At 44.3% G+C, this 24,042-nt stretch overlaps 3 protein-coding genes across 10 annotated transcripts in view; 1 reads left to right on the forward strand and 2 right to left on the reverse strand.

Moving 5' to 3' along the window:
• CPNE1 (copine 1) overlaps window positions 1-961 on the reverse strand; it is a 38,295-nt gene extending 37,334 nt beyond the window's left edge. For 4 of the 7 annotated variants that reach the window (XM_020894045.2, XM_020894043.2, XM_020894042.2 and 1 more), the window contains exon 1: window positions 786-955. The gene's annotated coding sequence lies outside the window, so the exon portion shown is untranslated. Of the gene's footprint in view, window positions 1-785 lie in introns of all 7 variants that reach the window. The other 3 variants (XM_020894035.2, XM_020894036.2, XM_020894030.2) reach the window with 1 other exon arrangement.
• Window positions 962-3,857: 2,896 nt separating this feature from the next.
• Window positions 3,858-21,951, reverse strand: NFS1 (NFS1 cysteine desulfurase). 2 transcript variants are annotated; one of them, XM_020894049.2, is made up of 13 exons: window positions 21,758-21,951; window positions 21,009-21,118; window positions 20,203-20,319; window positions 19,413-19,496; window positions 15,478-15,630; window positions 12,137-12,230; window positions 10,691-10,825; window positions 8,960-9,117; window positions 8,279-8,384; window positions 8,118-8,199; window positions 7,381-7,464; window positions 6,694-6,783; window positions 3,858-4,601 (listed from the first exon to the last, which is right to left on the reverse strand). In XM_020894049.2, exons 1-13 carry the CDS (start codon window positions 21,852-21,854, stop codon window positions 4,538-4,540), a joined length of 1,374 nt encoding a protein of 457 aa, XP_020749708.1. In that variant the 5' UTR covers window positions 21,855-21,951; the 3' UTR covers window positions 3,858-4,537. The 2 variants fall into 2 exon arrangements, with proteins under 2 accessions (XP_020749708.1, XP_020749709.1); XM_020894050.2 differs by lacking the exon at window positions 7,381-7,464.
• On the forward strand, window positions 21,925-23,466 carry ROMO1 (reactive oxygen species modulator 1). Its single transcript, XM_020894052.2, has 3 exons — window positions 21,925-22,016; window positions 22,206-22,336; window positions 23,271-23,466. The coding sequence occupies exons 2-3, from the start codon at window positions 22,206-22,208 to the stop codon at window positions 23,377-23,379; spliced, it is 240 nt and encodes a 79-aa protein (XP_020749711.1). The 5' UTR covers window positions 21,925-22,016; the 3' UTR covers window positions 23,380-23,466.
• Window positions 23,467-24,042: the final 576 nt, after the last annotated feature.

The raw sequence follows: 24,042 nt of genomic DNA on the forward strand, positions 1-24,042 counted from the left end.
CCACTGAACGTCCTCCACCATAAATGCTGGAGGCTCTCCCAAGGGACACGTAAGTGAGGCTCTTAGCAGACCCTCCCCTACGCGGGAACCAAGGGCCTAACATTTTAACAATTCTCACAAGGCTCGCGAGGCGGACTCACCCGTGCGGCCTTCTCAAATTAACTACACCCCAGAGAGCAAGCCCCAACGCTGACACTCAGAAGCTTTTCACAGCAACCCCCTCTACCTTCAGGCCTCCATGGCGGCCGGCCAATTCTGACTTCCTTCCTACACTCAAGGGAGAGAACCGACTCAGGCTCCCTCCCCACAGGTATGTCCAGTCCCTTTTTTCAGGGGCCTCCATTCCACTTCCAGTGGAGGGAGTGTCCTCACTACGATTACCTCCTCACTTTGGGACACAGTTATAATCTCTGCCCCACGTGGGGGCATAGAGAATCTCGTTAATTCGGAATGTAGCGAGTTTTCACTGCAGTTCCCGTTCGTTTGCGAGCCGCTGGGGCACCCAGCTCTGGCTTCCTCCCCTCTCGAACAACGGGGGCATCCTCGCTATGGCCTCCTGCCCTCTTCGGTAGGCAGGCTCATCCTCTCTTGTGTCCTCCTTGCATTCTCTCAGGACCGAGAGGCGCAAGTGGCGCCCCAAGACCCCCGCAGCCAAGCCCCGACCCTTTTGTGTAGGGCGCTCGCTGCGGCGGGCTCCGAGGCCTCCGAAGGCCCCGCCCCGGACCACCAAGGGGCGGCTAGAGCCCCGCACAGCCCCGCCCGTTCCGGAGCTGCAGGAATCTTACCGGCGAGAGCTGCGCGGCACCCGAACCCAGACCCGAGTTACCCCCCGCGCGAGTGCCTCCGCCCCGCGGCCGGCAGCCCCAGCCCGAACGGCTTCCCGGAGCCCAGAGCAGCCAACTCCTTCTTCTCCGCTTCACAAGATGGCCGCCGGCCCGCTCAGCAGCTCACCGTTCCAGAAAGGGCGGGGCGGAGTGACTGACGTCACGGGGCGGGGCGGCGCAGGCGCGCTGAGCATCTCGGAAAGCTCTCGGAAGTTGCCTCTGTTTCTTGTGAGAAGTTTGCGACGTTTGCGCACTAGCTCCGCCTTTAGGGGAGCGACGCGGCTTGATAGGTTCTGCTCAAGTATTTGGTGCTTGGGTTCAAGTAGTTACTTCTTTTCGAGCTTCTGCGAAAGGAGGAAAATACTGCCTACCTTGCAGAATTGTTTTGAGATTAGAGGGACCACAAAATGGTGAAATTTTAAATTTCAGTCCGGGGAGGCTTACCAGTCCTCGTTAACCCCTCCGCGATTGCACTTTAGTATTGTTTTGTTATAGAAAAAATTATGCAACTTTGGTCCTAAGCCTCGCAGACTCCACTCACTCGTATATATCCTATCTCTTGATTAATGTTACCGTAATTGAACTAGTCTTCCAAGGCAGAAAAAGAGGCAATTGACTAACAAAATCAGGGACTAAATCCCCACAACTCCCAACAAGTTTGGGGAAGATTTGTGTTGCAAACTAGCCTGGTGCTAGCTGAGTGTGTAAAAAAAAAAAAAAACCAGGTCACGCTTTTAAACAAATGTATGATCCTGGGAAAGACTGAGGGCAGGAGGAGAAGGGGACGATAGAGGATGAGATGGTTGAATGGCATCGCCGACACAATGGACATGGGTTTGTGTGGACTCCGGGAGTTGGTGATGGACTGGGAGGCCTGGCGTGCTGCGGTTCATGGGGTCGCAAAGAGTCGGAGACGACTGAGCGACTGAACTGATAATTCATTATATATACTTTTTGCAGGTAAAATGCAGTGCGTTAAGAACAAAATCTACTAAATACAACGTGGTACCCAGGATTGAATCCTGGAGTAGAAAAAGGACATTAGTGGGGAAACTGATGAAATCTGAACGAAATCTGAAGTTTAGTTAATACTGATGTACAGATGTCAGTCTCTTAGTTTTGACATCATAGTTTTATGTAAGATGTTTAAAATTAGAGGAAATTGGGTGATAGACATGCAACTTTATACTATCTTTGCAACATTTCTCTAAATCTAAGATTATTCAAAATAAAATTTATTGAAAAAACTATAATTCCATCTCCTCCTTCTCATCTGTCTGCATTCACCGTACTTTAGCCTAGTGGCTTTCAAACTTTGAGTATCACTCACGTGAGAAATACATTTGCAACCTGTAAACTCATTAAAATATGTGATAAAAATAAGATACTTAACATATGTGCTATACTGTTGGTGGGAGTGTAAATTGTGCAGCCATTATGGAAAACAGTATGGAACTTCCTCACAAAACCAAAGCTAGAGTTGCCATATGATCCAGTATCCCAGTATTGGGCATATACCCAAGTAAAATTATAATTCAAAAAGATATTTGTACTCATATGTTGAATTTTTTTTTTTTTTTTTTTTTGGCCATGCCTGCAGGGGTTTGATCCCTGATCGAAACTAAGATTCCTCTCAGGAACACCCTCAACTCCCTGAAAATCTTTTGCTTCTCCTTGAGATGGCCGATGAAGAAATGGACACTATTTCAGTTCATTTCTCCTTTCCTATGTCTGACCTGTCACAAGTTGAAACTAAATTCAGATTTTTTTGGTCAGGAACCCACCAATTTTATTTGAGAATTTAGAGGACTCACAGTGGCTTTCGATCTGAACTGGCAGGACATAGATGTCATCTTGACCACCTGTTGTACACTGGAGGAAGATATAGAGAACAGAGCTGCAGGTGTCAAGGGGGGAGGCAAGTAGGGAAGGAAGAGATCAGGTGTTTGGGATTAGGAGATACAAACTAGCATATATACAGGATGGATAAACAACAAGGTCCTACTCTATTTCACAGGGAACTATACTCAATGTCCCATGATAAACCATAATGGAAAATATGAAAATACATATAACTGAGTAACTTTACTCTTCAGCAAAAATTAATGTAACATTTTAAATCAACTATACTTCCATAAATTTTTTAAAATATTTACATATGATGTACTCGAGAAAAATTTCTTCCTCACCCCTTATAATGCTGGGAACCTCCCACTTACGGTTTCAGACCCACAAATCGAGAAACTCTACTCTGGCTGTTTGGACCTCTGTTTCTCAAACACCATGCCTTTTCATGCCTCAGGCCCTTTGCTCTTACTGTTCCTTCTTCCTCATCAATCTCTAGTTTTTTGATGGCTAGAAATCATGTTTGTGCTTAATTAACACCTCCTCAAAAAAGCTTTCCTAGTATAACCAGCATGGTAGGTTCTTTCCCTGTTACTTTCTCTACCACTCAATTTCTGCTACAGCACACATCACAGTCTATAATAACAGCCTTATTTAATTCTTATTTTCTTTCTGGCTACTAGAATGAAAGTTCACCGAGAGTACTTTTATGTATTTTTAATTAGTGTATCCCAAATACGCAGAATAATGTCAGGCACCTGCTGCTGCTGCTTGCTGCTAAGTCGCTTCAGTCGTGTCCGACTCTGTGCGACCCCATAGACGGCAGCCCACCAGGCTCCCCCATCCCTGGAATTCTCCAGGCAGGAACACTGGAGTGGGTTGCCATTTCCTTCTCCAGTGCATGAAAGTGAAAAGTGAAAGTGAAGTTGCTCAGTCATGTCCAATTCTTAGCGACCCCATGGACTGCAGCCTACCAGGCTCCTCCGTCTATGGGATTTTCCACACAAGAGTACTGGAGTGGGGTGCCATTGCCTTCTCTGGTCAGGCACCTGAGAGGCACCCAAATAATTGCTGACTAAAGAAATAAGCAAGAAGACTCATCTGTTGACATCAAGTCAAGTAGTAGTCTGCCCCATGATTCCCAAGCTTGGAATTCTCCTTGAGCCTCTCATAAAGTCATACAATAAATACAGGAAGATGATTTTATTTCTCTAATCTGCAAATTAACAATTTTTTAAAAAAGAAACATAAATTACTACAAGACCAGGTAGAGTCAGTCATACAGATATTTCTAGCTCCATTAGGTCAAAAGAAAAGAAGGACAAGAACACAGAGGAGACAAGCCTTCTAAGAAACTTGCAGTTCAGTCCATAGATGATATGAAGAGGTAGCCTTTGGAGCGACAAAAAAGATGAAGTCATAGATGATTACGCTTCCATCTGAAGAAGTCAGTCTCTCTGAGCAGCGGTAAGCAACAACTCAAATGTCCACCTAGAGCATCAGGGTCCCTGAACAAAGAGCGTTTTTACAGTTCCTCTGGCTCTCTCCACCAAGGATACAGATGTGTCCAGCAGCAACTCATAGCAAATGTCCCTCCTGGTTCAGGATGAGAACATCCACTCACTATAAGACCAGAGAAGGATTCCTGGAAAGAAATGGGGAATGTTCCCCACCAAAGGAGCTGAGGCCGGAGAAAGACAGCTTTCTCATGTTTCTGACTCAGAGGCAGGCCAATGCTGAAGTCAAGTGGGCTACACCAGTTCTGGTTTGAACATGGAGCAGCCACTGGGGGTAACGAAATGCCTGGCTGTGCATGAGCTGATGAGGCAGGAGGAGCCAGGCCAGCACAAACTTAGAGGCCCACTCTTCTAGTGTTGGGTCCACTTGATGCTCTTGAGGTCAATGCCATCCTGCACCATCTCCCAGAGAGGGCTGCCAAAGAAAAGAGGTATATGGATGAGTGAAGACAGGAAGCAGATAGCACTGAGCCCTAACTTGCCTTCATCTGTTTTTGTCTCTCTTCTGCTTCCTACCCTGATAACCCCAAAACAAGAGGTTATCAAGTCTTTCTCAGATGTCTGAGAAAGTCCTTGTCAGCTCTAGCCTCTCCCCAGCTGCCAACATTAATAACTAGGTAACCCAGGCTCAGTTTCAATGAGGCCACTCCAAGAGTGTCAAGTATGGTTATATTCATGAAGCCCTCAAGCCACTCATGAGAGGCTATGGACAGATTCCTTGGGAGAACCAAGACCCTTGGAACAAGTGTAAGCAGCAAGTTTCGGCCTCTCTACTAACCACCAACACAAATGAACTTTTCAGCACCTGCTTCTTGGTTTTGCTCTAGTTCTCAGAAACAGAACTTGGCCCTAAATCACCTGGGTATGTATCACCATTATCCAATTCCCACAAGATCCATCTCCCCAGAGGTGACTCTACTTCCAACATCCCCAGCTCCAATTCAAAAGGATCTTCTGAGTCTTGGACTTGGGCATCCCATTTCATAGAAGAACAGCTACTGAGAGATCTCTGCCAAGGTCTGAGTCCCCTTCAGTTTGAATGCCTTAGATAATGTTTCCAGACCAGATATTACTTCAATGTGTTACAACCATAAGATTTTGATTTGGAGTTCTCCAGTTAACTGTATTATACCAAATTTCGTTCTATTTTTGGTTTATCTCTCTCCATTACACTATGCATTCCAAGCACAATTTTTTTTTTTTTACTTTATTTTTGGCTGTACCACATGGCATGCTGGGATCTTAATTTTCCGGCCAGGTACCAAATCTGTGCCCCCTTCAGTGGAAGCACAGGGTCTTAACTACTGGACCGTCAGGGAAGTCCCCCAGCACCTTTCTATTTGACATTTTCCAAGACTCTTTGAAGTTAGCCTTCTCTTTAGGGAAGGTGACTTAAGATTGCAGGCTCACAAAATAAAAACTCTGGCTGAGGGCTAATGGGACGAAGTTGAAATTGTTTGCAAGGCATCAGAAGGAATAGGGTGAAGATGCTGAAGACACACGGTTATGAGGAACGTCTTACTTGGCAGCACAGTCAGTAGAAATGCCCCCTGAGTGTGCCAGAGAGTATGAGAGGGCCAAGCCAGGGAGGAATCCTGAGTCTGACAAAGCTAAGCAAGCTATAGATATTTCAGCAATACAACCAGACTCCGTGAAGGAAAATTCAGAGCCCAGAAAGGGCCGGGGAGCTCACAAAGGAAAGCAGTATATACCTGAACTACCTCACTCTTGCCAACTAGACCAAGAAAATCTTGAAAATCAAACTGAACCAGAACAGAGTTCTGAAGAATTCCCAAGGCCTTTATGTTCCCATGAACATAGAGCTCTATGACTATTAGGAGAACCCCTAGTAGCAGCTGGCTGGTAAAGGATCTCTTGACCTTTGTAAGCATTTTTACAAAGAAAACTCTGAGTAAAAGTTCTTAACCTTTTGAGTATCTGATGAAAACTATGGACTTTCTTCCAAAGAAAATGCACAACTGTAAAACACTTAGCATACAATTTCAGGGTTATCCTGAAGTTCATCCATAGAACCCAAATTAGGAATCCCTATCTTAAAGAGGGTTTTCCTAAACTTAGTCTACAAATCATGAATTCTGTATTGATATGGCTGCAAGAAAACAATTAATATTATCAATAAAATGATGGGGAATTCCCTGGAGGTCCAGTGGTTAGGACTCCGTGCTTCCACTGAAGGGGGGAACAGGTTCGATTCTGGTCAGGGAACTAAGATCCTGCAAGCCTCAAGGCCAAATAAATAAATTAATAAAATAAAATAATGAAAAAATTCTAAATTTATGTGGTTCTTTAGTTTTTAAAGACACCTTTTCATTTTCTGACAAGTAGCCAAGAAAATCCACTTTCCTGCCTTAGAACTTCCTCTAAATCCTGACATCCAAGGATTTTTCAAACTTTGGTTTCTGGCAGGGTGAATACACAGCTTGAGGACAAGAAAGGAGCTAGCACTGCAGTTTCTTCCAAAGAATCTCTGGAACAAGAGTGCATACCTCATTTCTCGAAGACGCTTCACATGGTGAATGCACTTCTCCACTGTGTAGTCCACTTCCTCCTCTGTAGTAAAACGGCCAATGCCAAACCTGAAAGACACAGAGAGGAACTCTGCATCAGACCTGTGGCACCAGGGTAAATTCATTCAGCAAATACCCTATGAGGCTCTACTCCACAAAAGACATGGAGGGAACACAGTCCTTCCCCTGGAGGACAGAGTTTCTCCAAACATGGTCTGTGGGTCACCTGAGAATCATCCAAGAAGAAGTTTCCTACTTCTCCAAACCTAGCGAATCAGAATCTCTGAGTGCAGCACTCAGACCTCTTCATCATTCACAAACTTCCCAGGTGACAGTCAGTGAAGTCTGAGAACCACTGCTCAAAAAACTTGTGAAGAATGAAGAAGGGATAAGAAAAACTAAATTGGGTACTTCCCTAGATTGGTCCAGCAGCTAAGACTTTGCACTCCCAATGTAGGGGGCCTGGGGGCTCTATCCCTGGTCAGGGAACTAGATCCCACATGTCATAACTAAGATCCTGCATTCCACAACTGAGACCCTGAGCAGCCAAATAAAAAATAGGTATTTGTTGTTTAAAAAAAAAACTAGACTGAGGAAGACTCTAACAGGAGATGAATAATACAAAAGGGCACGCCTTTCATAAATGCTGTAGTTCAGTTGACTAACCGGATAGAAGAGTGAGCTAAATCCTCATCAGTGCCAATTGCTCGAAGGACGTAAGAGGGCTCCAGGGATGCAGAGGTGCAGGCGCTGAGGAGAAAGACACAGAGCCTTGCTCAGTTTAGCATCCAATCTGCTTCCGGCCACAAACCCCCAGTCTTGCTCCTACCCCTGGCCCCTGAAGTCATATCACAACAAAAGAGACATTCTCATCTGACAGAGCTGAAGAGACAGATGTGGCCTGCACCTTCTAGTATGTGGATTGAGCTCCTCTGGCCCCTGTGGAGGATATCCTCCGTGAGCAAGGACACAGCCAAAGCATGAGAGAGTGTGATACCACATGAGCTAAGCGTAACAAGAAGTGGCAGAGAACCACAGGATCACTTCCCTACAACCAAATGCATCATCTGTAGCAGCCTAGACAGCAGCTAAACACTTGTTATCTCCTGGAACATCCTTGAATTCTAGAGGGCTATAACAGAACTACCAGAATAACATTAGAACAGATACAGGCATCTCCTGGGGCCACAAAAGGCACAAAACTCTACCACAGGAAGCCCTCCAAAGGTGGCAAACTTTTGCCTGTGCCCAACTGGCTAAAAATAGGTGCTTACAAAATGACTTTTATTCTCAACCAAAGGCTCCTGTGCTTGTCATCTCCACAATGGGAAGCTTATTAACCAGACACTTAAAGCCAGACTAACTGGTCCTGCCATAGACTCTGTCTATCCAGTCCAACTCACCTCCCTGAGGATAAGGCAACATCCTTAAGTGCCATCAACAGACTCTCCCCTTCCACATACGCAAAGGAGAGGTTGATACAGCCTGAAAGAGAGAATTACTATGAGAGGAGGCTCAGAGTCTTGGGCTCTTCCAGGAGGGGACAGAATGGGCACGACCATACCTGGGTAATGGTGTTCAGGGTCCCCATTCATCACCACATCTGGAAGGCTCTTCATTATCTTCTGTATCAGTCGCTCAGCTAACTTTGAGATTCGCTTGTGGTCATACTGAGGAGCAGGCAAGGGAACACCACAGAGACATAAAGGATGAGGAACCCTACTCTGTGCCCAGAAGTGACTGTGCATTTAACTACCTATGGTCTTGTGTTACTCATGGAGACCACTGTATCCACAGCACTGAGCACACAGGTGCTCAATAACTGGACACATGGTTCCAGTAAAGGACCTGGAATTTGGAGCCCATAAGACCTCCCTCAGGGCTTCCCAGGTGGCCCAGCGGTAAAGAATCCGCCTACAATGCAGGAGACCCAGGTTTGATCCTGGGTCAGGAAGATCCCCTAGAGAAGGAAATGGCAAGCCACTCCAGTATGCCTGCCTGGAAAATCCCATGGACAGAGGAACCTGGTGGGCTACAGTTGAAGGGATCGCAAAGAGTCGGACACGACTGAGTGACTAAACACCACCACCTCTCTCAGAACAGGACGTCAGCAGCACTCGGAGAGAGACAGTTTTCTTAAACCACCTCTTCTGGCAAAGATCTGACCCAGTCATGCCAAGAAGCTGCTAAACAGGAGACCCAGCACAGGGGAAGAATTTGTAGGAGGGAACTGCTCTCCTCATACCTCCATCTCTTGCTGTGCCACCTCACACGCAGCCCCCAGTCCCACCACCAGGGGTGTGGGGACTGTCCCAGACCGCATACCCCGCTCCTGCCCCCCTCCACTCTGCAGGGCCTCCACACGCACACGGGGCCGCCGGCGAATGTAGATGGCACCAACCCCTGGGAAACAAAGTTTGTTACAAGAAAGAGAAAAAGGAAAAGGCAGATGAAACAAAATATCACTTTCCAAAGGGGTCAAAAAATTCTTTCAACTTTTCTGTAAGTTCCCAAATTTTCAAAATAAAAAATGTTGGGGCAGGGGGAGACTAATGCAGGATGTACCAAACTTCTTTTATTAAGACATATTCCATTTCCCCATTAAAATAAAATCATATTCAAGTATCTGACACTATCTGAATCTCTGCAGTTCCCAAGTTCAGAGAATAAGGGCTCAGACACTATATCTGGAGAGTGAAGACTACCATGTCATCTAAATCTGTTTAGCTTCTGAGTTCAAAAAGCAAGAGTTTGGATAGTGAGGGATACCTGCATACGTTTAAGTGAATAGAGCTTCTGCTCAATATGAGTTAATTAGTTTTATCAAAACAGATTTATCTACAATAAAAGCCAATAAGCCAATTTTAGCTAAAGAAAGGATGACTGTTGGGCTTTTAAAAACAATTAACTTAAAAACACACTCTTTACAACCTCTGGAAGCACAACCTCCAGGATCTAATGTCTGATGATCTGAGGTGGAACTGATGTAATAATAACAGAAACAAAGTGCACATTAAATGTAATGCACTTGGATCCTGAAACCATCCTACCCACATCCCTGGTCCATGGAAAAATTGTCTTCCATGACACTGGTCCCTGATGCCAAAAAGGTTGGGGACTGCTGCTTTAGAAGCAGCCATCTTACATACTTTCAGGAATTATCACACCTTTTCCCACAGGGTGTCCATCCGGATGACACACCCTGCAGACACAGAAAGTATACCGGCATAAGCAACCACCACAGGCCCTCACCCAAGAAAGAGAGGAAGAGTTGTTCATTTTGGATGGCTACTTCCATAAAACAGAGGACAACAGTCTCTTCCCAAAGGCTGCCGTGCAAAGGCAGAATTCCAGCTGGAAAATATTTCTAGGCCAATAGGACCACAGGACACAGACAAGTATCCTTGAGAGATTAACAGGAGCAAAGACTAATAAAGCTAGGAACAAACACCAAAACACATAAAAGCCCATACAATCTTCCCCTAAGGCTAAAGCAAAACACGAGGGAATAAAGGACTCAAAGAATTTTGATCTGAGACTTCCCAGGCGGTTCCGTGGTTAGGACTCCAGGCTTCCACTTCAGGGGCCATGGGTTCAATCCCTGGTCAGGGAACTATAATCCCACATACCACACAGTCAAAAAAAAAAAAAAGAATAATGATCTGCAAATCATAGTTGAGTAGACAAGATAACTAGACTTATCAAGCTAATTTGATATGACAAAACCTTTGTTCCTCAACCAAATTAACATCTACATGAAAGGATTTTCTAAAGAGACCAGTGAAGGATGGTCTGCTTATAGTAACTGCTAGAATTTGCAAACAGGCAAGTGTTCCTGGCTATTATTAAATGACACCTGCATTCTGCAGAGCACTCTTCCTCTGAGAGCAATGACAGTCCCAAATGAGTCCCAGGAACACCTGTCAAAGGGTTTGTTGGTGGTGCAGAGAGAAGGAAATCCAGGAGGGGCTAGTACCTTTGGGACCATAGATTTTGTGACCACTGATGCTCATGAGATCAATTTTCATGTCATTGACATCAAGTGGGATTTTTCCAACAGCCTGGGCTGCATCGGTATGGAAATACACCTTTCTGGAACTGCAAATCTGCCCTGAGAAAACAACAGAGGGGAAGAACCAGAGCACAATGTTAGGAAGTAACCTGGCAGTGGTCCTATAATATATGAGTTCTGAGGCAAAATTACATCTGGTATTGGCCCTAGCCACATAGTAAATTACTTCTCTCCATATATATCTCTCTTTCTCTGTCTCTCTCTCATTCTCAGCTCTAGTGTCCTTGACTAGAATAAATAAGGGCAAGTGCACACATCCATTCTCTATGCCTGCATCTCTACTCCTAGCCTGGAAATAGGTTCCCCTGTACCATTTTCCTAGATTCCACACAATGTGCATTAATTGAGAGGTTAGGATGGACACATATACACTACCATGTGTAAAACAGATGGCTAGCGGGAACCAATGAAAGTACAAGAAGCTCAGCTTGGTGCTCTGTGATGACCTAGATGGGTGGGATGTTTGGGGGGGAGGGGCATGGGAGGGAGGTCCAAGAAAGAGGGGATCACATGTATACATAAAACTGATTCACTTCATTGTACAGCAGAAACAAATACAACATTGCAAAGCGATTACAGTCCAACTTATATAAATAATAAAGTAAATAAAAGTTATGGTGGTCAGAAAAAAGCACAAAGCATCAAATCAAAACACACCCGACATTCTGATTCATAAGACTCTTTCTACCTCATTAACAGTGGTCTTTCAATATATCAGATTAACTTTTAGATCCTTATTGATTTAAAAGAAGCAAAAATTAATGTATCTATTTGCTAATGTACCTAAGAAGTTATAGGCTACGTGTCTCTGGCTCCAAATGAGCACAGTAAACAGACGTTCTAAAATGAAAAAGGTAAAAGAGGAAGAGAAAAAAAGGTGGAGGTTTTTTGTTTTGCTTTCTGTACCAACTGCAGTAAAATGAAAAGGATACTAGTGCAGTGCAATGCATGTGTGCTCAGTCATGTCCAACTCTTTTATGATCACATGAACTGTAGCCCACTAAGCATCTCTGTCCATGGGATTTTTCCGGCAAGAGTACTGGAATGAGTTGCCATTTCTTCCTCCAGGGGATCGTCTCAATCCAGGGATCAATCCCAAGGCTCTTGTGTCTCTTGCACTGGCAGGCAAATTCTTTACCACTGCACCATCTGGGAAGCTCAAGTGGTACTAGACCTGGGTTCAAATACTAGCTGTGCCATTTACAATATGTCCTTGAACAAGGAACTGAAGCCCTCTTTCCCTTGGTTTCCTTACTGCATTCTATATCGTGTTTCAGCTCCTAGTCCAGTCCTGCTCCTCAGATGGATCCCAGTGGTGGGCAAGCGTCAGGGTCCACCCATGATACTTACCTATTTCCTTAATGGGCTGCTTCACTCCAATCTCATTGTTCACAGTCATGACTGAGACCAGGCTGGTATCCGGCTGGATGGCAGCCTCTAGTTCCTAAGAATATCAGGAGTAAAGAGACCATATACTACGAACAGAGTCCTCTCTAACTCAGAATTAAGCAAGCTTAGCTGTGAAAAGGGGCCTTTCACTACACACCTACAAGAGTGGGTAAAATTAAAATAGCAATGACAAAATGCTGGCTAGGATGCAAAGAAACTGAATCACTCATACACTATTGACAGGAATATAAAATGGTACAACCACACTGGAAAACAGTCTGGCAGCTTTAGTTTCTTCTAAAACTGAACATGAAATTACTGTATGACCCAGTAACTGCACTCTTGGGCATTAACTCAGGGAAATGTAAGCTTAAATTCACATAGGAAACCTATAAATGATCATGATTGCTTTATTCTTAATAGCCAAAATCTAAAAACCACCCAGAGGTCCTTCAATAGGTAAATGGCTAAAGAATCTGTGGTACTTCCATTATGTGGAATACTGCTCAGCAACAAAAGGAACAGACTACTGAGACAGCCAACAACTTAAATGATTCGCCTAAGACTTACGCTAAGTGAAAACAGCCAATCCCAAAAGGGTACATACTATATTACTAACATTTCAGTTACATAACATTACTGAAATGACAAAATTAAAGAAATGGTGATCAAATGAGTGGTTTTAAAAGAATACCATGGGACTTCCCTGGTAGTCCAGTGGTTAAGAATCCACCTGGCAACGCAGGGGACGCTGGTTCAATCCCTGGTCCAAGAGGATCACACAGGCCATGAAGCAACTAGCCCACGCCCCACAACTACTGAGTCTGTTCTCTGGAGTCCTTGAGCCGCAAATACTGAGCCCACATGTCTCAACTACTGAAGCCTGCACACCACAGAGTCTGTGCTCTGCAACAAGGGAAGCCACTGCAACGAGACGACTATGTGATACAACTAAAGTAGCCCCTGCTCACCACTAGAGAAAGCCTGCAAGCAGCAATGAAGACTCAGCGCAGCCAAAACTAAATACATATTTAGACAAGAAAAAAAAAAACACACAATAAAGCATCACTGAGGTGATAGTTACATAAACCTACACATGTGATGAAACTAGAATGCATAGAACTAAACACACACACACAAGTGAGTACAAGTAAAACCGGGGAAATCAGAACAAGACCAGGAGATTGTATCAACATCAATATCCTGGTTGTAATATTATACTGTACTTTGCTAGATGTTATCATTAAGAGAAATGAATAAAGGATACATGAGATCTCTCTGTATTACTTCTGACAACTACATGAGAATCTATAATTTAAAAATTAAAAACTTAATAAAAAAAAAAGAGGGGGAGACTTTCCTACATAAGGTTGTCAGAGTAAGTGGCAAAGAACAAAATAAGTAGTAAAAACAAAGAAGGCAATGGCACCCCACTCCAGTACTCTTGCCTGGAAAATCCCATGGACAGAGGAGCCTGGTGGGCTGCAGTCCATAAGGTCACTAAGAGTTGGACACGACTGAGCGTGACTTCACTTTCACTTTTCACTTTCATGCATTGGAGAAGGAAATGGCAACCCACTCCAGTGTTCTTGCCTGGAGAATCCCAGGGACGGGGGAGCCTGGTGGGCTGCCGTCTATGGGGTCGCACAGAGTCGGACATGGCTGAAGCGACTTAGCAAGTAGTAAAAAACAAGGCTACTATTAACACTGACATAGGGACCACATCTGACAAAAACATTTATCCTAAAGAAACTAGTAATCAACCTCCCAATATCTATGATGCTTTCCCGGACACTGGTCTAATGGAGGTTCTCAATGTTTCATTTCTCTCAGCTTCTTCTTTACTTCCTTTATAGTATATATACCAATTCATAATTATTTATACATTTGTTTACATGTTAACTGTCCTTTCATTAGAATATAAGCTCCTTGAAGGCACAGACTAGGCTTGTCTTATTCATCCCTTTATCCCCAGTGCCTGGAACTACAACACAATAAATAGTACAGAGTGAAAGAAAGACATTACGTCAAGTATTACGAGAAATGATGATATAGAAAACATGCACTCCTCAAGTTCAAGAAGCTAAGCATAGTGGAAAAATAGGCATAGGCATACAACAGAGCAAAGAAGTAAAAAGCCATTAAATAAAATAAAGGGAGTGGCTCGACCCCTGATCAGGGAACTGAGAACCTACATACCTCAAGGGTGCAGCCAAAAAAAAAAAAAAACACCTGTTGGAATAAAAATAAAAAGGGACTACCCAGGCAGTCCAGTGGTTAAAGAATTCCAATGCAGGGGGTGTGGGTTTGATCCCTGGTTAGGGAACTAAGATCCTACATGCTACGGGGTACAGCCCAAAATTTTAAAATAATAAAATAAAAATAAGCAAAAACTGTATAAAAAATGTTAAATGTACACACATTTATGTAAATGTACACATATTTTTTGTACACATAAAAATGTTAAATGTATAAAAAACTGTATAAAAAATAAGCAAAAACTGTATAAAATAAATAAGTTATAAGGATATATTGTACAACACAGGGAATATAGCCAATATTTTATAATAACTATAAGTGGAACATACCTTTCGAAAATTGTGAATCAGACTTCCCTGGTGGCACAGTGGATATGAATCTGCCCACCAATGCAGGGGATAAGGATTCAATCCCTGGTCCAGGAAGATCCCACGTGCTGCAGAGCAACTAAGCTGTGCATCACAACTTCTAAGCCCACATTCTAGAGCCTTCGAGCCGCAGCTACTGAGCCCATGTACTGCAACTACTGAGTCCATGCACCCAGAGCCCATCGTCCACAACAAGAGAAGCCACCGCAATGAGAAGCCTGTGCACTGCAACAACAGAGAACCCACACAAGGCAACAAAGACCCAGTGCAACCAAAAATTAATAAATCAGTAAATAAATTTAAAAATATATATACAGGTCCCAAAGGGAACTATTCTTCACAAAACTACACCTACCCTTTTGAAGGATGAGAAACATCAGTGAAGGGTGGAGGAGGCCAGAGCTTTCCCGTGGTGAGTGTGAGTCTCTGGCATCCTGCATACTTGGTCAGTGGCTCTCAAACAGACCAGGAAGCACCAACTAAGCTGAGAAACAAATCCTCCAGACAAAAGGAAGATGGTGCACACTCAAGAGGAACATACTCTGGGTCCCACTGAGAGACCTATTTCTCTAAAGCCCTCCTTCACTGTTAGATCTAGTCTTTCAAGCTCCAGCTGAGGCTAAAGAGACAGTTTCATTGGTTGAAGCCAGGCTCCCCCTATCATGCCCCTCTTACCTTCAGGTCAATGATCCCACTCTTCTTCACTGGAAGGTAGGTGACTTTAAAGCCCTCAGCTTCCAGTGAACGGCAGGAATCCAAGACACATTTGTGTTCTGTCTGAGTGGTGATCAAGTGCTTTTTCCGGGACCTATAGAACCTGGCCACTCCCTAGAAGTTGGTGATGGTGGAAAAAAGAATATACTCAGAGAGACAGCAGTGACTTCCATCCTAGTTGCAAGGAGTAAGTGGATAAGGGCGGTATGGTCCAACATCAATTCTCTGACAACTGTGTGTTTTACAATTTAACTTAATTCTGACACTAACTATCCCAAATAGTGAAAATCCCTCAGGTTAAGTGCCTCAGTCTCACAAGACTGCCTCCACTTCAGACGCCAGCTGTGAGACCTAACTGTCGCAAGCCCCCCATCCATATTTCCCCAGATGGCTACAAATAAAAGACTTCCCACAGCCCCTTTGTTGTTGTTTAATCACTAAGTCAGGTCTGACTCTTTGTGACACCATAGACTGCAAAACTCCAGGTTTTCCTGTCCTTCGCTATCTCACGGAGTTTGTTCAAACTCATGTCCATTGAGTTGGTGATGCATAGCCCCCTAAGATTCAGTAATCCCCTATGATTCACAGAATTCACTGAAAACACTACATTGACTATCATAGCTTTATCACAGAAGATAAAACCCATGAATGGCCAAATGGAAGAGATGCACAGGATGAGGTCTGAGACAGGGAAGGGCACAGAGCATCAAGCATGCCACCTTCCAGCACATCCATGTGTTAGCTAACCTGGAAGCTCCTCTGACTTGTTTTCCAGTTTTGTTTTGTTTTTTAATATTTATTTTTATTTATTTATTTGGCTGTACGGGGTCTTAGTTGTGGCATGTGGGACCTAGTTCGCTGATCAGGGATCAAACTCGGGCCCCCTGCATTGGGAGCACAGAGTCCCAGTCACTGGACCACCAGGGAATTCCCCCTTGTTTTCCAGTTTTTACAGGGGTTTCATAACACAGGCATGACTGATTAAATCACTGGCCATATGACTAGACTCAATCTCCAACCCTCTTTCCTCTCCAAATCAAAGTTACAACCCTCTAATCACATTCTTGGTCCTTCTGGAGTGACCAGCCTGCATCCAAAACTATCTAAGGGCCCACCAAGAGTCACTTCATCACCAGAAACACATTATGGTCCAAGGGGGCTTATTATGAATAACAAAGACATTCCTAGTATTCAGGAAACTACAAGGGTTTTTGAACCTCTGTACTAGGAACAGAGAACAAAGACCAAATATATTTTTTATTATATCATAGATGGAAAATGGAAAACATTCCTATCCTTGTATCCCAGGGAAAGTGTTTCTCATTTACTTCTTTTTTTTTTAATTGGAGGATAACTGTTTTACAATGTTGTATTAGTAATAGTTTCTGCTGTACCACAAATGAATCAGCAGGGAATTGGTGGCTCAGTGATAAAGAATCTGCCTGCCAATGTAAGAGAAGTGGGTTTGATCCCTGGGTCAAGAAGATCCCCTGTAGAAGGAAATGGCAAACCACTCCAGTATCTTGCCTGGAAAATCCCATGGACAGATGAGTCTGGCAGACTACAGTCCATGGGGTTGCAAAGAGTCAGACACAATTTAGAGACTAAACAACAACACACATATATTCCCTCTCTCTAGAGCCACCCTCCCACTCCACCCCCAACCCACCCCTCTGGGTCATCACAGAGCACGGAGCTGAGCTCCTTGTGCTATAATAGCAGCTTCCAACTAGCTATCTATTTTACACATGGTAGGGTACATATGTTTTATTTCTATGTAAACAACAAAACATACAAATATGGTGATACTGATACCCAAAGCTGGCAGTGTAGAAGTGAAACTCATACACTCATTCCTTGCTGATGGCAGTACTTACACTACAAACTCTTCAGAGAATTATTTATAAAGATGTCTTAAAAGCTGTATTAACAAAATTCTGCAAAGAAACTATCCTTCAATTAAAAAGTAAATAAATTTTTTTAAAAAGCAGTATTCACACTCTTTACTGTGACTCTGCTTTTGGGAATTTACTTTAGGGAAATATTTCAAAGCACAGATGACGCTATAGAGACAAAATATGCTTTCACTGTATTTACAATCCTTAAAAAAATGGAGAGATTAAACACATCCAACAATAGAGGAATAAATAGTAAACTGTAACAATACAACTCCATGAAAAAGAATGTAGGTACATTAAAAATTATGGAGTTTGAAATGGAAAAATATAGCATATGTTATTAATGGCTATGGAAAAATAAATGTGGATGCTACAATATGTGAAACTATTAAAAGCAAATGCACATGTTTGTACAGTTTGTTTTCTGGAACAATACTGAACAGACTTGAGGTCTGTTTAGCAGGGGAGGAGGAAATGGAAGATCTACCTTGAGTTTAAACCTTTCCATATAATGAGAACCTACTGTGTAGCTCAGGGAACTCTACTCAGTACTCTGTGGTCACCTAACGGGAAGGAAATCCAAAAAAGAGGGGATATATGTGTACTTACAGCTGATTCACTTCCCTATACAGTACAAACTAACACAATATTGTAAAGCAACTGTACTCTAATAAAAATTAATAAATAAACCTTTCCATAGGGTTAAAAAAAATTTCACTGCATATGCATGAATTCCTTAAAAAAATTAAATAAAATGTGCAACCCCACCCCTCCCAGGGGACTATGTTATAAGCAGAATATGAAACTAATTAGGCCAAAGTTACAACTACATAAAAATGTTCTTGGGGACAACGAACATACAAATGAAAACATTTAAAAGTTCCCTCCCCTTCCTCCTATTTTAGTTACCCAGAGTGTTGAATCCTCTACCAGCAGACAGATATTTACTCTACCCATCCAGGAGTCTAAGAGGAAAATGGTCACAACCACTCCTTGACCTTGAGGTCTAGGAGTCTGTGGAAACTTTCAAAGCAAATATTTTCAAAGTTTTGAAAACGCTCCCCATTCCAGAAACTCTCCTCATCTTTGAAGAGACCACACACAGGGCTCTGCAGTCTCTGCAGTCCCAAGGAAAGACACTTTCTGTTAACAGGATCCGGTGAGTGCTGATGACTCTGGAACCTGGCCCAGGCCTGGGCCTCCTACACTGAGTCCAAGGTCAGAAAAAACAATACTGGCAACACAGGTGAAAGACCACGATGAGAGGGGATAGAGCCAGCACTGAACCTACAGCAGCCCACAATTTATCAGAGCCTTGGTATTTACACAAGTGACCCTGGCAACCAGGCCCAAGTCAGGCATGACTATGTTCTGTGAAACACTAACATGATTACTGAGAGTGGAATTTTACTTTCGTTAGCACCAAAGATGTTCCGAGGACAGAGTGACTAATCTCAGAACGGGTGATTAAGTAAATGTCTGCAGACAGCACCACAGCAACCAGGATATCTAAAGAAATAGGAGGAACTTGCTGCAAACAGATCTCACAGGACAGAAAAGGAAGGCTGAGAAAAACGCAGCCCTGAAATCATAGATATAAGGGTGAACTTAGTAACAAGAAGCAGAGAAATCTATTCAGTTACGAGTATATTCTGGACTTCATTGTGACTAGATCTAAAGGATGGGGAAAAGGATTGAGTCACCATTATTTATCCTCTGAAGTAACTGTCATCCAAAACACCACATGGTTGATGACCCAAGAGTCACCTCCTTTCCTATCCAACTACATGACTGAATTCAGTTCACCAGGAGCAAACTTTAGATAGAGTCAACTACACAGGGCTAAAGGAAGCTACAAATTAGAAAGAGGGTGGTGTCTGTGTCTTTTTTAATGATATGATGAAAGTGGGTGGCTGGGAAAGACACATGAGCCTAACTGATTGAAGGAAACCATCTCCCAGGTCAGGAAAGCCCAGATATGCCCTCTGGTTCTCTTACCTTAATTGCTATGTTGTTGGATTCAGTAGCACCGCTAGTGAAAATGATCTCACGAGGATCAGCCCCAATCAGAGATGCTACTTGCTGCAAGTCAAGACGAGAAGCAGAAATAAGGAGCATCAGTTTCCTCAGCAAGAATGGGGCTGTGGTGACAACTAAGACAGAGGTCTGGAGCAAGAAGAGCTCCACTGCAATCTGTCAACTGCTCAAGAAGCAGTTCTGTACCCACTAGGATCAGACAAAGGGATATATTCAACTACATCCCAGATCCAATTAATAACAACTTTGGTGTTTTTGAAAAAGCATTTACTGAGTTCTTAATATGCACAGGCATCATGTCAACAAACATATCACTAGTATTGTCTGATTTAATCCACCCCAAAACCTTAAGGAGTAGGAACTACTATAATCTCCATTTTCTTCTGGACATGTCACCCAGCTTGCTGGATCTTAGGTCACAGAACAGGGATCAAATCCAGACCCCCATGAGCAAAAGCCCGGAATTCTAACCACTGGACTCCCCTCAACCTCCATTTTCAACATGAGGAAACTAAAGCTTCGAGAAGTCAGATAATGAGATAACAAAGGTCAGTTAACCAGGAAATGTGGAAACTAATTGAATGCCTTCAGAGGGACTCCAAAGGCCTAGTCTTTGAATCTCTTGTTGAGAGAGCCCCAAACCATTTCCACCTTCACCCACAGCTACAAAAAAAAAAAAAAAAAAAAAAATGCCACCCACAGGTCACTGAAACCTCTGACATCAGAACTTCCTGGAGTCCTCTGTACTAACCTGGCGAGCACATTCCATGGCAGCCTCACTTTCCCAGCCATAAGCATGTGTCCGGGAGTGTGGGTTTCCATAGTAGTTGACCAGGTAAGGGAGCATGGCATCAAGCACCCGAGGGTCCTGGACAAAACAGAACAGATGATTCTCCTTGAGCCCACAGTTAACTTGGGCCCCACTCCATCCCCTGACCTAACCAACCTGCCTCAACACACCCCCAATCCTTCAGACCCTGCCTAAATTAGGCCTCAAACATTCTTCCATCCCCCCAGGTGCTAACCAAATGTTAGCTTAATACACTCTCCTCCCAATCCGCTTAAATCAGATTATTCTACCATCTCGTCAGATAATCTACAAACACTACTTTTTCCTGACAGTTGTGTCTGTAGGTGTTTTCATTGCCAAGCAATGTGATATCTAGGAGAGGATGTTGATGAAAACGTGCATTAATATTCCAGAGCTCATCATGCGCCAAGCACTATTTTAAGGGCTGCTTTATATCTTTTAACCTATTTAATTCTTGCCCAAATGCATACAGTAAGCAATGGTCCGGTAATTCCAGAACCTATGCTTTTAACTACTAGGCGAGTGCCAGCAATGAAGTGATTTGACCAAGATCAATAGCTAGTAAGCAGTAAAGACACTTGTAGTGAACTACAACGTAAGCCTCCAGTCTCCTGGCTCATTGCTCTCCCAGAACACACTTCTCAGTGGCTCCCACTCCTGCAGGGATTCAGCCATTTCTGTACATTGCCACTTCTACACTATAACTCCACTAAACAGTTCAGGGAAAGCTGCCCCTCCATCCTTACCAGAGGAGTTGTAGCTTGCACATCCATGTACAGAGGTCGCAGCACTGACTCCGCCTCCAGAGCAGTGGCTGCATCAGAGGGAACAGCAGACTGGGGAGTAAGGTCTATACCTGACAAAAAATGGAACGGAAGGGACAGGTGAGAGAGGATGCAACTCTACACACAGGGAATCCCAGACAACAGAAAGGAAAGGCTGGACGGAGGTGACATAAGTTTAAGAGATGCTGAGCGAATCTCAACGCAAAAGGAAACAGAACACCAAAAAAGTTAAGCAAACTGTAAAAAAGAGGTAAGGGAGAGAGACAGGGTTCTTAAGGTAGGGTGCTGAGACAACATTCAAATTGCGTCGTTGGAGTGCGGAAATCTCCGAAAGGGCAAAGCCCCTGAGAAGGAAGGTGGAGACGGTAGGTAAGATCTCCTTCAAAACAAACAAACAAAAAGATCTCCTTCAAAGGTTACTGGCTGGACCACTAGAATCTCTACAATTGGGTCAGGAGAAATCCGATGGCCGAATTTTAGGGCTCTGCGGGCCTGCGGGGCTGGATGTGAAGTGCGGGAGCGGGGGTTGCGACGAAATCAACGGTTCAGAGCGCCAGTATGAGAAAATCTGAGGGGAGCAGTCAGGAGGAAGGGTCAGAGGGTCTGAGTAGCGGAAGAGGGAGGCTCCTGAACATGCAGGTAAGTCGCCTAGCCCAGGAGAAAGTTCCGCGCCTCCAGGGAGGTGGCAGTGAGCAGACCCCCGAGCGTACCGCGCAGGCGCAGCCCCCGAGTAGGCGCCTTGGCCCTCGGCCCCGGAGCCGCGGGCGCGGCCGTGGCCACCCGCCTCCAAGCGGTTCGCAGCAGCATGGTCCCGGTGGCAGACCCCCCGCCCGAAGTGGCTACAGTCCTCAGCTACAGGATCCCGGAAGTGCTACTCCGCGCCCCGGAAGCACTTCCTCAGATCTCGAGTGCGTTCTAGCTCGCATTCCGTGTAAGACGTAGATCTGAGCGACCGAAGCCACGAGCGAGGTGAGGTGGGGGCACCGTGGCGCGGGGACTCGAACGCACAGAGGGTGATGGAGTCGGGCTACACCCTTATTTTCTTTCTCGGATTTCCCAGAACCCCTGGGCCAGTTCCCTATCCCACCTCCTCTGGCCCCTGCTGGAGTCTCGGGCTGGCGGCTAGGCCCGCACTTCCCTAACCTTCGAACCCCGCAGATGCCGGTGGCCGTGGGTCCCTATGGACAGTCCCAGCCAAGCTGCTTCGACCGCGTGAAGATGGGCTTCGTGATGGGTTGCGCCGTGGGCATGGCGGCGGGGGCGCTCTTCGGCACCTTTTCCTGTCTCAGGTGAGGGGCGCGGACGGTAATCTCTAGAGACTACCTATTTTCACAGCCCACAGCTTTCGGCCTACAGCCCGAATAGAGCCTACTACTTTCCAATTCTGTCGCTGCCCTGTAACGAAGGAGAATGTTTTCCTAATCACCTTCAGTCTAGGAGGACTGATATAATCTAAATGTTTGAGAATACAAGCTCTGATTCGGACTGCTTTCTGGCCCTTATTCTGTAACCTTAGGCAAGTTGGAGCCTGGGTTTCAACTAGAAATGAGGTCAGTAAACCTCTACATCATGTAGAATTCTAAGTTCAATTCAGACCACACTTAACAGAGAACCTGGCACATATTAAGTGCTCAATAAATGGCTGTTCTGTTTTACTCCCATTAGGCGCATGGCGAAACAAACAATTTTACTGCACTGGGAACAGAATGCAGAAATTAAGCAGATAAACTCTACACTCTAATTTTCACACATAAAAGACGCTATTGTTCCTGATAAATTATCGTTTACTGAGCGTTTACTGTGCTGAATGCCCTGTTATCACAACGCTGCTGTGAATGTTAAGAGCCTCATTATACACGACAGCCTGTAAACTGCACTTAGTTCTTAACCCCAGGTCTGACCCCCCCCAATCATTGTTTTAACACTAGGAGACCATCTAAAAAACGTTGTATTGGATCATGTATACCCTGAAGGCAAAACCAGCACCCAAAAATGATTTCCCTGTTTCTGTACTTTATACTGCTTCTGTTGCCTCCCACAAACCCGTCAGTTGCCTAGAGATCCTAATGGATCTTTTTCTTAGCATTACTCACTCCATGTGGCAAGAGATAATGTCCTGCCAGACTTCAGCAGTGCTTGATTATAAATTGGAAAGGGGCAGTTAATACTCTTCCCTGTATTGTTGTTACCAAGTGGCCGCATCTTGGTTTCCTCCTCCCTCAGGATCGGAATGCGGGGTCGGGAGCTGATGGGCGGCATCGGAAAAACCATGATGCAGAGTGGCGGCACCTTTGGCACATTCATGGCCATCGGGATGGGCATCCGATGCTAATCAGGGCAGTGTTTGCCCACAACATGCACCCCCTCCCATCAGTTCCATCCCATGTGTACTATAATAAAGCAAGTCTTTGAGTATTCAGAGTTTCTGTTTAGAAGCATTTTTTCCTCTCACAGCCTATTACCCAGCTTGCTTAAAGATCTTCGGAGGTGGGCTGAGGTTTCGTTTCTTGTTTCACAAGAGCTTTCTCTGTTAATCCAAACTTGGAATGATTTATCATGCATTAAGACTTTATGAAAAGTATGATTCTTGTAAATCATTATTTAGCCCTTTAAGGGTGATGCTATTAGTTTCTCACCTTTAAAATGTTAAGTCTCGATTTCCTCAAGGTCACACTACAAGATTAACCAGCTTTATTTCCAGTGCTATTACGTTGTATACCCAAATATTGTCTTTCAGATATGACTTGATCAGAAAAAGAACAAATTCAAACCACTTTTATAGCCTCAAAACTTCAGATGGCACTAGTGGTCAAGAATCCACCTGCTGTTGCAGGAGACATGAAACAGGTTCCTGGGTTGGGAAGACCCCTTGGAGGAGGGCCTGGCAACCCACTACCCTACTCTTGCCTGGATGATCCCATGGACAAACCCCCACCCCCACCCCCGAGTTTGCAGCCGGCCATGACTTAAGCAACTCGCACAGCTCACAGCTTGT

Source organism: Odocoileus virginianus, chromosome 9 (genome assembly GCF_023699985.2).
Source record: "Odocoileus virginianus isolate 20LAN1187 ecotype Illinois chromosome 9, Ovbor_1.2, whole genome shotgun sequence".
NCBI lineage: Eukaryota > Metazoa > Chordata > Mammalia > Artiodactyla > Cervidae > Odocoileus > Odocoileus virginianus.

Coding starts and splice junctions, on each gene's coding strand:
- NFS1 (XM_020894049.2), bottom strand. CDS start 21,854: ATGCTGCTGCGAACCGCTTGGAGGCGGGTGGCCACGGCCGCGCCCGCG. Junction 9,118..10,690: donor CAAAATCTATGGTCCCAAAG/GTACTAGCCCCT, acceptor TTTGTTTCCCAG/GGGTTGGTGCCATCTACATT. Junction 8,200..8,278: donor CCCTGAACACCATTACCCAG/GTATGGTCGTGC, acceptor TCTCTCTTTCAG/GCTGTATCAACCTCTCCTTT.
- ROMO1 (XM_020894052.2), top strand. CDS start 22,206: ATGCCGGTGGCCGTGGGTCCCTATGGACAGTCCCAGCCAAGCTGCTTC. Junction 22,337..23,270: donor GGCACCTTTTCCTGTCTCAG/GTGAGGGGCGCG, acceptor CTCCTCCCTCAG/GATCGGAATGCGGGGTCGGG.